We start from the raw sequence: 11,426 nt of genomic DNA, 5'->3' as shown, positions 1-11,426 counted from the left end.
CAAGGTTTTTTTGAAAGAAGAAGTTCAAGTTTTTCGAAAATAATCAAACAAGTTCAAGGTGAACCTCGTTTGAATCCCACGTCTACCTGGACATGGACTAACGCGGGGTGGACCCTACCAAGACTTGTCCTCTTCGCAGTTAATGCAAGTGCGCTCCGCCCATTCCTCCCCTTCGAAGCCAGAGGCGGAAGGTTTCCTCCCCACTTCTCCAGCGACACCACCCCGAGCTGTTCGTCATGCAGCCGGCCGCTCATTTACCCCGCCGCCCCGCGCCGCTGGCCGCCTCCTCAATGCCCCCGCCATCTCCGTCTCCGAGCATCCGAGCCCGGCCGCCGGAGCTGCCGCTGTCGTCGGCTCTGGTGCCCCCGAAGAAGCGCCGGGTCCTGCGGAGTCCGCCCAAGGCCACCACCCCCATTCCCCCTCCTCCGCCGCCGGTGACGTAGCGGTCCCAGCCCCCACCCCGCCGCCTTAGGTTGCGACCGTAGGCTCACCTCCGGCCGCGGACCAAAACCCCACTTTGCCGCCGTCCCGAGCCGCCAAAAAACCCTCTTTGCCGCCTCCACCAACTGCCGGAAAACCCTCCTCGCCACCGCCGCCTCCCACCGCCGATGACGAGAAACCCTCCTCGCCGCCGCCACCAGCCACCGAAAAACCCTCCTCCTTCTCCTCGCCGCCGCCGCCGACCGACGCGGCCGCAGAATTTGGGAGAAACTGCAAATGCAATTAAGGAGCCAGCCGCTGGCTGCAATTCGACTGCTGTGTGTGAAGCACTATTGGGTAGGGAAATGGTGACGGATTGTGGTGATGCCCCTGAGGTGGAGAAATTGGCGAGCAGGGGTGAGGAGAGAGATGAGGTGGGAATGTCGGAGCGGCAGAGGAGGAGGATGACGGAGGTGTTTGTTGGTGGGCTCAACAGGGACGCAAAGGAGGAGAATGTGAGAGGGGCGCTTGCGGAGGCGGGGGAGATCACCGAGGTGCGGATGATAATGGATGGCACGACAAAGAAGAACAAAGGCTACTGCTTTGTGCGCTACCATGAGGCTGCACAGGCCAGGAAGGCCATCGCAGAGTTCGGCAATGTTAAGGTTTGTGCTTCCCCACTTGGATGAACACATTACATTTTGTTCTGCCCATCTGAACATTTCATTTGAAATACCACCGCATGAAACAGTGGCATGTTTTTGGGCAAGCATGGCGCTAGTTACGTAAGATCATAACAGTAATGAATTTATTACGGCACTTGCCACAGATCAACTCATGTTCCTTGTGTGCTGTGCATTGGTGGAACCGAAGAATCATCAAATGGGACATGATGTTATAAATCTGTGCGATTTATGTAAACCAGATGTCACTATCATTCTATCAAATGGGACGTCATGTTTTGCATCCTTTTGAATTTTGATCATTAGAAAGAATAGACAAGTAATGCCCTGCCACTGTCAGATCTTAATCAGTGTTCACTTACGGGTTCATAATTGACTTATCTGCATGATTTCAAAATTATTTATCGAGTCATATAGCTCCAGTCGATGAATTAACATCTAGTGAAATATCCCAACTTGATCTTAGTCTACTGACCACATCTCCTGGCACAAGCTTCTAAATTTGTCTGCTATATCTGAATACTTTGTAATCCAATGCAAACTTTTTCCATGGTTGAGAAAATGGTCCTTGTGAAAGGCAACCAGTTAGTGAAATTTGTGATGTATGCAGATCTTAGGTGCATATAATACTTCTCATAGATAGGTTGCCATTCTGCCTGATATAGTGATGTGGACATATGGTGCCAATACTTGTCATTTACACAATGTTGCGGCTGTGGCTGCAATTTTACAAATCTAACCTTCCTTGAGATAGAACTGACAATCTGGCCAAGGCTAATCATGTCGAACATACTGGACATTATCTTATTGAACACTGTGTATTAGGCTGTAAACTAAAGACTGCTTTCTGTACAAAATGCAATGCAAAAGAGGCAGGCATTAATGGGGAATTTTACTTTTGGTGTTATACATATTTTGCTTTGTTGGAATCTATGCATTAGCATATTTTTGTGACAGTGTTGCTTGTATGAAAAACCATTTGGACTTGGTGACATTTTACTACAGTTGTGTCTACTGGCCAAGTCGAAAGACACTTATCTTCCGCTGCCTCCATGTTTTTCTCTAGTGAATTCTTATTGCACTTTGCCTTTCTCGTCTTTCTCCATTTTGATTGTTACCTTGTTCTCTGAAAACCCATTACTAGATTTGTGGGAAGCACTGTCGAGTTGCAGCACTGGAGAGGAATGATACAATTTTTCTTGGAAATATTGACAAGAAATGGAAGAAAGAAGATGTGAGTATAACTGCACTTGTACATGCCATTTTCTTTCTCTGCGAACAACTTGATCAGATAATCTGTCCTAAATTGTTGGCTGTTTGCTAAGCTTACATATTTCTCTTGAAGCAGATCATGAATCTACTACAGAAAATTGGAGTTGAGAACATTGATGTTGTGACGCTTATGGATGACTGTAACAACCCAGGCTGTAATCGTGGGTTTGCATTTCTTGAACTTGAGACTTATAGGGATGCACAGATAGCATACAAAAAGCTTTCAAGGAAAGATGTTTTTGGCAAGGGTTTAAATATAAGAGTTGCATGGGCTGAGAATGGCTCAAAGGTCTCCTTCTAGCTCATATCTAGTGTAAGTTCGAGTTTTTTGTTAACAAGATTCTAACATTTTTAGTGTTTCGTGCCAGGTTAATATGAAAGTCGCTCTTGCGCAATCTGCCCAAAAGAGCAAGAAGAATATAGAAGATCATAAATGTTGTATTAGTGAGAAACGCACGACAAATATTCCTAAAAGTGAGTTAATTCCCTTCAAAACTCCATCCGCCTTGTGGTTCATTTCAGATTATATGCCTAATTTATGGTTACTGATCTCAGCCCTCTGATACTGTTTCTGCGTGTTCAAAATAAAATATAACCACTGTCTCCTTGATGTTCTTGGCCACAATATGTCTGGTATCTGTCGGTTTAAGCAGTAGTCCAGTTATCTGCATATGCAGGTCTGATGCTGATTTGTATCTTCTGTGATCCCCTTGTTCATTTTAAAATTGATTGTAATGAGCTTAATGGAACACGCCTTTATAAGGTCATAACATGTATTAAATTTATTTTAAAAAGTTATTTTGCTGAATGAACAGTTGATGCGCACTTTCTTAATTTATCTGAACCATGTCATCTAGGTGAAAGAAAACTTGGGTCGTCTTCACTGCATATATTGCCTTCCAGTTCCAGGGTGGATAATGAGAACAATGATCTATTTCATTTCTTAGAAAGTACAAGGTGGTACTGTTGGATGACTTTCTTATTTATTATTTAAAACAGTTTTACGCAACTAGTTGGTTTTGTGACGTTGCATAAAAATCTTATGTTTCATATTTCTTCGACCTAATAATTAATTCACCTGAGTTAGTTTTGAAACCCCTATAAGCTGTTTGCTAATGTGCAAATGATTACAAACCGTAATATTGGATGGTTTTATGTTTTAGCTACTAACTAATCTTGGCTGCACCTTTACTTTTTGGCACTTGGTCTTGGCTACAACTTCTGCTTGCTGCTGTCACTAAGTGCATCTATGTGATGCATGCTACGTTAAAACATAAAGAAGCTTTCTGGCATTCAGTTTACTTTTGAGGCTTTGTCACCACTATTTCCAAATTGAAGTCCATCAGCCTTAAAATCCCAATTGCTGATGTTTTCATCGTTATAAGCAGCGGGAAGTCCTATTCAAGATTATCCCCACATATACTCTGGACAGAAGCGGCCTTTTTCAGCACTGGTAAGCTATACCATACAGGCATGAAGCATTTACCCATTGATTTTGTCATATTGGTTTTGATCGTGCTTACCCCAGGGCAATGATTCTTCTTATTGTGCGAGCCGCAACCCTCGTGCTCAACATGAGAGTAGTACCTATGCTACATTAACTTCAAGGTTATCTCAAATTCTAGGCTGCCACCATTCATCGATGCATACATCAGCATAGAGTAACAGATTCCTTCTCAATTTGTATCATGTCTCAGCTATGGTGGGTCGCCCCATGCCATCACTGGGTATTCTCCTCCATATCATCATGACACACCAGGAGATGTCTGCCAGGTTTGTCTTGCAGCCTTTCTTGTGGTTATCTGTCCCTTTGTCACCTCGTGTTCTAATATGTACGATGTGCTGTTTTTACTATCAGATTCTGATTATGGACTAACAGAACCACGGGGTGGAATTCAGGTATGTTTTATCATCATAAGTTGTTTCTACACTCCCTTCTTTAAACAAATGGCACAGGGAATCCCGTTGACACCTTTTCCTTTTGACTGGAATGGATACAACTAGCTTGTTAAGCATTCTCTGATTTTGTTTCTTTTTATTCGGATTTCCTTGCAATCAAACTTGATCATTGGTCTCCCTTGATTCAGATGATGCAAGCCAGTTCTCACAAATCAGGGCCGCCCCAAGGAAGCAGACGTTAACAGAGATGCAAGTGTGGCTCGCACTTTTGCATGTTGTTTTCACAAATTTAGGACTTGATATCTGATATTCGGCATGTTGTTCCATGTTCTTCCACAGATTGACCGCAGCTAAAGATGATCGTTTTGCGACTCGGGCAATCGAGAGGATTCATGTAAATTCACATGAAGGCGTGTCCCAGGAGCCTCATAGCTGACCCGGAAATAGTTGGGGGTTATAGGATGGTCATGTCTGTGTCGTACATTTGTGTACAGCTTACCTTTGAGTGTAGCAAATGGTGCTGTGTGCATATTCTGCGCTAGTTATCATGTGCGATTAAGGTCGGAAATGCTTTTGTTACTCCATCTAACATCCAAAGGAGAAGCAAGTATTTTTCTCTTTTGTGATGCACAGATGACCATTGGTACTGCTGGTAGCTTGCTCAGATTTCTGTAAGCACGCTGCATCTGACCGAGTAACTGTCAACAAGTTGTTACGGGATGCAAGCAGGAACCAGAAATGTACCCTCCGCCCAGCCACTAAGAATCAAATCCTATGCTATTTAGATAAATGAAGTTCCCAATCTCCCAGATAAAAAAGCAAGGAGCCTTTGGTGTGTGGAACCACTAATCAGTCATACTCTGAAAATCACAGGTTTCATAAACAAAATCTCCAAGACCATAGTAAAAAAAAAAAATCCACCAAAGTTTCTTCAAAAGTCTTGTGCACGTTGTTGGATTAGTGCTTAACATATGCTGCCTATGTCCCTAGATATATATACGGCATTTATGGCAAGTTAATTAGTTAAAGAATACACTATTTTTTCCCTAAACATAAAAAAAATATGTACGGCATTTATGATAAGATAATTAGTTAAAAATGCGCTATTTCCCCCCTAAACATCATTAGATTTAAGAACCTCTGGTCAGTTCTAGTTGACTTTTTAGTTAAACAAATAAACTTACATGCAAGTTAACATTGTTGTATGAAACATCAAATAAAGGTGACCGGAAGGTAGTACCAAAATCAGTGACCGTTGGGTTACATTCAGCTATTTTTTTGAAAGTTAATACATCTGTTGACTGTTAGATCCTTTTGGTTTACTACTTCGGTTTACCCTTCCCCACTTGACCGTTGTTGGGTGCGAGACAGCTCAGCTCTTCTCCGGCTAAGCCCGGGTTCCCGGCTCGCTCCGCCGCCTCCGCACCGCTCCCGCCCTCACCGCCGCCGCGCCACCAAGCTCCGCGTGCTCTGCCGCTTGCTCCGGCGCTGGCGACCCCACAGAATCACCGCGTCTTGCGGACCCCGCGCAAGGACGCCGGCCCCACGCCCCCACCCACTCTCGTAACCTCCGCGTCCCCCGCCGCCGCCGCATTCCCGAACCCTAACGCGGGGTCTCAGACGGAACCACCTAGGGCGGCTGCGGACGAGGACCCCTCCGCGTCGCCACCTCCGGCCGCGGACGAGAAAGCCTACACGGCGTCGCCTGCCGATGCCGCGGCGAAGCCGCCGCCCGCACGGGAGGCGCGAAGGATGAAAACGAAGTTCATAATAATCCGGAACCGTGTCCCCAAGAGCACGTTGCAGGTGGGGGAGGGATGCGCGCCCGAAAAATCCTCGACTGAAAATGCTGCTTCGGATGAAGCGGTGGGTAAGGAACACAGCGTTAGAGAAACTGCAGTCGAGAAGCCAGCTGCTGGCTGTGACGAAACATTGTTGGGGGAGGAAAAAGTTGGTGGAGGAGCCTTACTTGTGAAGCCGGCGGTGGATGGTGATGCCTGTGAGGCAGAGGAAGTGGTGAGTATGCGCATTGAAAAGGATTAATTGGGGATGTCGGCGTGGCAAAGGAAGGTGATGACGGAGGTGTTTGTTGGTGGGCATGATGGAGAAGTGAAAGAGGAAGATGTGAGGGCGGTGTTCGCGAGGGCGGGGGAGATCACGGAGGTCCGGATGATAATGGATGCAAGGACGCGGAAGAACAGAGGATACTGCTTTGTGCGGTACCGTGAGTCAGCGCAGGCGAAGAAGGCCATTTCAGAGTTCTGCAAAGTGAAGGTTGTTTTGACTCACTTGAATTAATTCATTAACATTTGGTTCCCATGTATGAACTCGCATTTCCTGTTGGCTGCACATTAGTATAATTGCAGATGCTCCAAATCTGGTCTTTCCGTAAAGACTAAAACAAACCACATGTTCAGGTTTTTCTGAACATAATACTAATCACTGAGTGAAGTTTCATTCTGACAACAGCGGTACTCCAAAGTTTCATTCTGTACTTGATCCCCCTTGAGATAATACTAATCACTGAGTGAACAGTGGCAATATCAACATTACACAATTGAGAATTGTGCATTTGGTTTTAACCTAAAATTTGCTATCTGTAGAAAATACAATGCCGGATAGTGATGAAAAATTTTATATCTGTAAAATGTATGGTTTATGAACTCTAACCAAATGAACATCATAAATTAATATACCATTAGTGCAGAAAAATGGATGTTCTTAAATGATATGTATGTCATGTTAGTATGTTGGACCTTATTCCATAGTATCTTGTTGCCAAGTGTTGCTTGCACAAAAAAAGGCATTGTGTGTTTTCGACCTTTGGCTACAGTCTTGTTGCCAAGTGTTACTTGCACAAAAAAAGGCATTGTGTGTTTTTGACCTGTGGCTACAGTTGTGTGTATTATCTAAGTGGAATGTGGTGCCTCCACATTTTGTTCTCCTCCTCTTTCACCATATTGATTATTATCTTTTTCTTTCAAATCCCATTACAAGATTTGTGGCATCCTTTGTCAAGTTGAAGCTCTGGATGTGAGTGATAAAATTTTTCTTGGAGATATTGACAAGAAATGGAAGAAAGAAGATGTGAGTGCAGTTCAACCCCTCGCTACCAATTTCTTTATTCTGTGAATGGCTCGATTGGATATTTGGCTCAAGTGTTGTCAGTGTGCTAAGCTCACCTTTCTCTTCAATGCAGGTCATGAAGCTACTTCAGAAAACTGGAGTTGAGAACATTGATACGGTGACACTTATGGCTGACTGTAATAACCCTAGTTATAACAGTGGATATGCATTTATTGACTTGGGACGAATAGAGATGCACTGACGGCATACAGAAAGCTTTCAAAGCCAGGTGTTTTTGGCAGATGTCTAAATGTAACAGTTGCATGGGCTGATCCACTGATTGAGCCCAATGAAGAAGAGATGCCTAAGGTCTTGCTCTCTCTCTCACACACACAGCCACCCCCCGCACTTGCGTGTGCACACACACAGAAAAATGATAATATCATCCTGTTTGTATCCTAGGGGTCACTAACACATTTGTGTTGCTAACCCAAATAATAGTAAACTGCATATTTATGCTCTTATTAGTTCTCAACTTCTTGTTGGAGATCACCTCTCCTGTCTTTATTCTTCATACATAATTCATCTATACTCTTATGATCCTATCTGTTCTCACAAGGCCCAAAACACACATTGTGATGCTTTAGATGTTTAGTAACTGTAACATATGGTCAATGAACCTGCATATGGGTAGTATATATTAATAGCCATTTTTCATGCTTACAAATTTCGCAATAGATGAACGCCCTGTTTTATCCCTGACTGATGAGCCTACAGTTTATTCACAAATCACAAGAGATTGCACTACTTGTATTCCATATTTGACATAATTCCTTGTTCTATTTGGACTTGGTTCAACACCTATATCACTTCAAAGGGTCTGAGGGATTTTTTTCTGATCCTACCTGAACTGTTTCAAATTGTTTGTTGGTAGGAAAACCGATCTTTGCCATTTGTATGTCGGTACTCTCTTCGGAATATGTCCATGCTGACTTTGTCGATGTGCTGAAGTTTTATTCATAATCACCTGTCGGGTCCTATATAATAGATGTACCCAAATACCTCGATCTTGATGTACCTGATTGATTTGGATATCATGCATGATTTTTGTACCTGGTTGATTAGTAATTACTACTAGGAGAAATCTAAGTAGCCTGATGGAATCTTTGTTTTGATTAGGTTAAATCAATTTTTGTGGAAGGTACACCAACTTCCTGGGATCAAGCTAAGATGATAGAAATCTTCAGAAATATGGAGTGATCCAATGTGTCGCTCTAGCACGTGATATACAGTCAGCTAAAAGGAGTGACTTTGCATTTATTCAGTACACTACTCATGAAGCTGCAATCTTGTGTCTTGAATCATTTAACCAGGAAAATTAGCTGACGATGGTTCAAAGGCCTCTTCTCATACTTGGGCTAAATTGGATGTTTTTGGTTAATGTAGTTATTTACATTATCTGTGGTCCTTGACAGGTGAATTATTAGAGTCTCGCTGGCTAAACCTGTCGGAAAGGGCAAGCAGAAGAAAGAAGACAAAAGAATTAGTAATAGCCAAAAAAGCAAAACAAAGATTTCCAAAAGTGAGTTAATGTCCTTAAAAACTTCAAAGACCTTTTCATTCAATTCTGATTATTTGTTTCGTCCATAATCACTTGTCAGTTCTACATGTTAGAGATATTTCCTTGGTTAGGATTATTTCCTTCCTTTATTAAGATAGCCTGCGGTTGAGCCTTAGCTGGGCTCCTACCTGTCACGGCATAGCATGAGATTGGCACCCTCCCTGATTCTGTTGCTATAAGTCAGGGAGGTTTGTTGCCTTGATCTCATCTCTATATATTGTACCCCTGTTTACTCAGGGAGTTTATGCAATCTATTCAACGCGATATCTTTGCTATCACTACATCCAACCATTTTCTCAGAATATTCTAAACATATAACTAGCCTTTTTTGTATTGTGCTTTGGCATGATCTATCTGGTAGACTGGTACAGAAAAAGTTGTCATTTTAGTTTTAGAAGGTTATAAATCTACTGGACTGTTGCTATTTCTTCTTCTGTTTAGCAACCCTAATTTTGTGAGCACCCTTTTGGCTTCAGTCATTTCTTCTGCGACTGGTTTTCTGGGTTTCCATTAGTTTGGTTCACCTGACTTAGGCAGATTAATTTTTAGTTCTTTATCAAATGATTCTAGGTGTGTTGTAAGTCTGGACAGGCAAATATGGCTACGTTAGCCTACTAATTTTGTGGCATTCTGCCCAGACACTCTGAACTCCCTGAATTATGTTTGATGCATTGTGGCATCCAGTAGCACTTTGATACTTTTGTCATTATTTTTCCGTGTCAAAATCTGTCAGCCATGGAATGGGTAATGCATTTTAGTTATGTTTGATGCATTATGGCATTAACTAGAATTTTGATGCTTTTTTCATGTTTGATTGTCGCATTAGAATCCATCAACCATGAAATCTTGTAGCTGATGTTTTCATAGTCTAAACTGAACCAGACTGTATTCAAGATGATCACCACATATATTCTGGAGTGAAGCGGCCTTTTTCAACACTGGTAAGCTAAACATTGTAGAGATGAAAGTATGAAACTACTGCCAATTGATTTTGTTATCACATTTGTTTCAATCATTCTTACTCTAGGGTGACGATCCCTCTTATTCCATGAGGCTTAACTATTGCCCTCGACATGAGAGCAGCACCAATCCTAGAGCAACTTCGAAAAAAAAGGGTGTCCCCAGTGCTGAAAGCTCCCACAAAAGGTGGGGTCTGGGGAAGGGAATTCCTAGAGTAACTTTAAGGTTTCACAAAATTCTAAACCATCTATTTATACATACGTCAGCATAGAGTAACTGAGTTGTCAATTTATGTGTCGCAGCTATGGTGTGCCACCCACTGATATATCTAGGGCCTCGCCATATTATCATGGAAGCAGCAGATATCCGGCAGGTATGTTTTGCTGTCTGTCTCATGCTCATCAATCTGTTTGCCGTCTACTGTGCTAATATATATCTTATGTGTGTGCCATACTGCCACCAGATATCTTGTAGTAGCAAAACCATCAATGAGTAGTAAGGTATGTGCTTCTCCATCATATGTTCTTACAAGCCTCTAGCTCCTCCCCTCAACTCCTGCCACGTCAGATGGTTTCTTTCTTTTAAACAAGAAACATGGGCAAAGCCCATGGATAAAGCTAACCTGTTGAGTTAGCATCATTTAATTTTGTTTTCCATTTCTTGTGTTTTTGTTGCATGTCCCTTCGTTCAGGCGTCACAAGCTGGTCCTTGAGGACAGCCACATGGAAGCAGACATTAGCCACAATGTGAGGGTGACCTGCGCATCAATTTGCTTTCATACAATTACATCTTGATATCTTATCTTTCTACATACTGGTTGAATGAAGTTCCACGGATTGGCCGCGTCTAAAACATGATGCTCTGTCACTCAGGCGATAGAGCAGGCTTGCTTCTTTTGTAGATTCACAAGGAGGCTCGTCTAAAGCCCATATACCTGGATGGTGGCAGAAGATCCGGCAATTGTATGCATGACTAGCTGTGTATTATACATCGATGCCCCTTGTGCAGCTTACCAAGCAAAAGAGGCCAAGGTGAAACATGCTTTTGGTAATTTGTCTAACATCTAACAGGAGATGCAAATATTTTCCTGTGTGATGATTACTGATAATGGTCATAATCTGCTCAGATTTCTGTAAGGATGCTGCATCCTTGATTTTCTGTTAGTATAGCAGTTACAATTACTCCCCATTTAATCTCTTCAAATCCTGATGGAAAGCTTTCGATTGAATGGCATACTGTAGATTAATTAAGTCAAAAACTTCTAATCAAACAATGCCATCATTTTCAAGGTGGTTCCAGCCAAGCCGTTGCAGCAAGAACCTGCATTCTATCTTCCAAGGGAGTCTTCTTGCAGACCTGCATGGTCCTGATAAGCGACAGTGTACCTCCCAAACCTAAACCATACACAGTTGCGACTTGGGAGGTGTCAGCAACTCAGCATGCACTTTTGAATTGAAGGGTATAGTACTCGAAAAAAAAAGGCTATAGCCAAGTCCATGAGGCTT

The 11,426-nt window shown here is 42.8% G+C and overlaps 3 protein-coding genes and 1 long non-coding RNA gene across 4 annotated transcripts; all 4 read left to right on the top strand.

Moving 5' to 3' along the window:
• The first annotated feature begins 422 nt into the window (after positions 1–422).
• LOC112880161 (RNA-binding protein 47-like) lies at positions 423–3,545 on the top strand. The gene is made up of 6 exons (XM_025944659.1): positions 423–1,085; positions 2,248–2,355; positions 2,452–2,664; positions 2,744–2,849; positions 3,233–3,332; positions 3,539–3,545. The coding sequence occupies exons 1-6, from the start codon at positions 609–611 to the stop codon at positions 3,543–3,545; spliced, it is 1,011 nt and encodes a 336-aa protein (XP_025800444.1). The 5' UTR covers positions 423–608.
• Positions 3,546–3,760: 215 nt separating this feature from the next.
• LOC112883333 lies at positions 3,761–4,892 on the top strand. Its single transcript, XR_003226803.1, has 6 exons — positions 3,761–3,828; positions 3,904–3,983; positions 4,073–4,148; positions 4,234–4,274; positions 4,463–4,527; positions 4,614–4,892. It is a non-coding gene; the product is annotated as an uncharacterized LOC112883333 (long non-coding RNA).
• Positions 4,893–4,907: 15 nt separating this feature from the next.
• On the top strand, positions 4,908–6,317 carry LOC112880159 (vegetative cell wall protein gp1-like). Its single transcript, XM_025944655.1, has 2 exons — positions 4,908–4,945; positions 5,642–6,317. Exons 1-2 carry the CDS (start codon positions 4,908–4,910, stop codon positions 6,315–6,317), a joined length of 714 nt encoding a protein of 237 aa, XP_025800440.1.
• Positions 5,625–11,149, top strand: LOC112881886 (heterogeneous nuclear ribonucleoprotein Q-like). The gene is given in 12 exon segments (XM_025946793.1): positions 5,625–6,548; positions 7,272–7,361; positions 7,474–7,579; positions 7,582–7,709; positions 8,520–8,583; positions 8,586–8,922; positions 9,829–9,902; positions 9,989–10,107; positions 10,224–10,294; positions 10,385–10,421; positions 10,613–10,667; positions 10,794–11,149. Coding segments are annotated over 6 exon segments (750 nt in total). The 5' UTR covers positions 5,625–6,323; the 3' UTR covers positions 8,723–8,922; positions 9,829–9,902; positions 9,989–10,107; positions 10,224–10,294; positions 10,385–10,421; positions 10,613–10,667; positions 10,794–11,149.
• The last annotated feature ends 277 nt before the right edge of the window (positions 11,150–11,426 follow it).

The sequence above is a fragment of the Panicum hallii genome, chromosome 2 (assembly GCF_002211085.1).
Source record: "Panicum hallii strain FIL2 chromosome 2, PHallii_v3.1, whole genome shotgun sequence".
NCBI lineage: Eukaryota > Viridiplantae > Streptophyta > Magnoliopsida > Poales > Poaceae > Panicum > Panicum hallii.
This window is presented reverse-complemented; position numbering and strand designations above follow the sequence as displayed.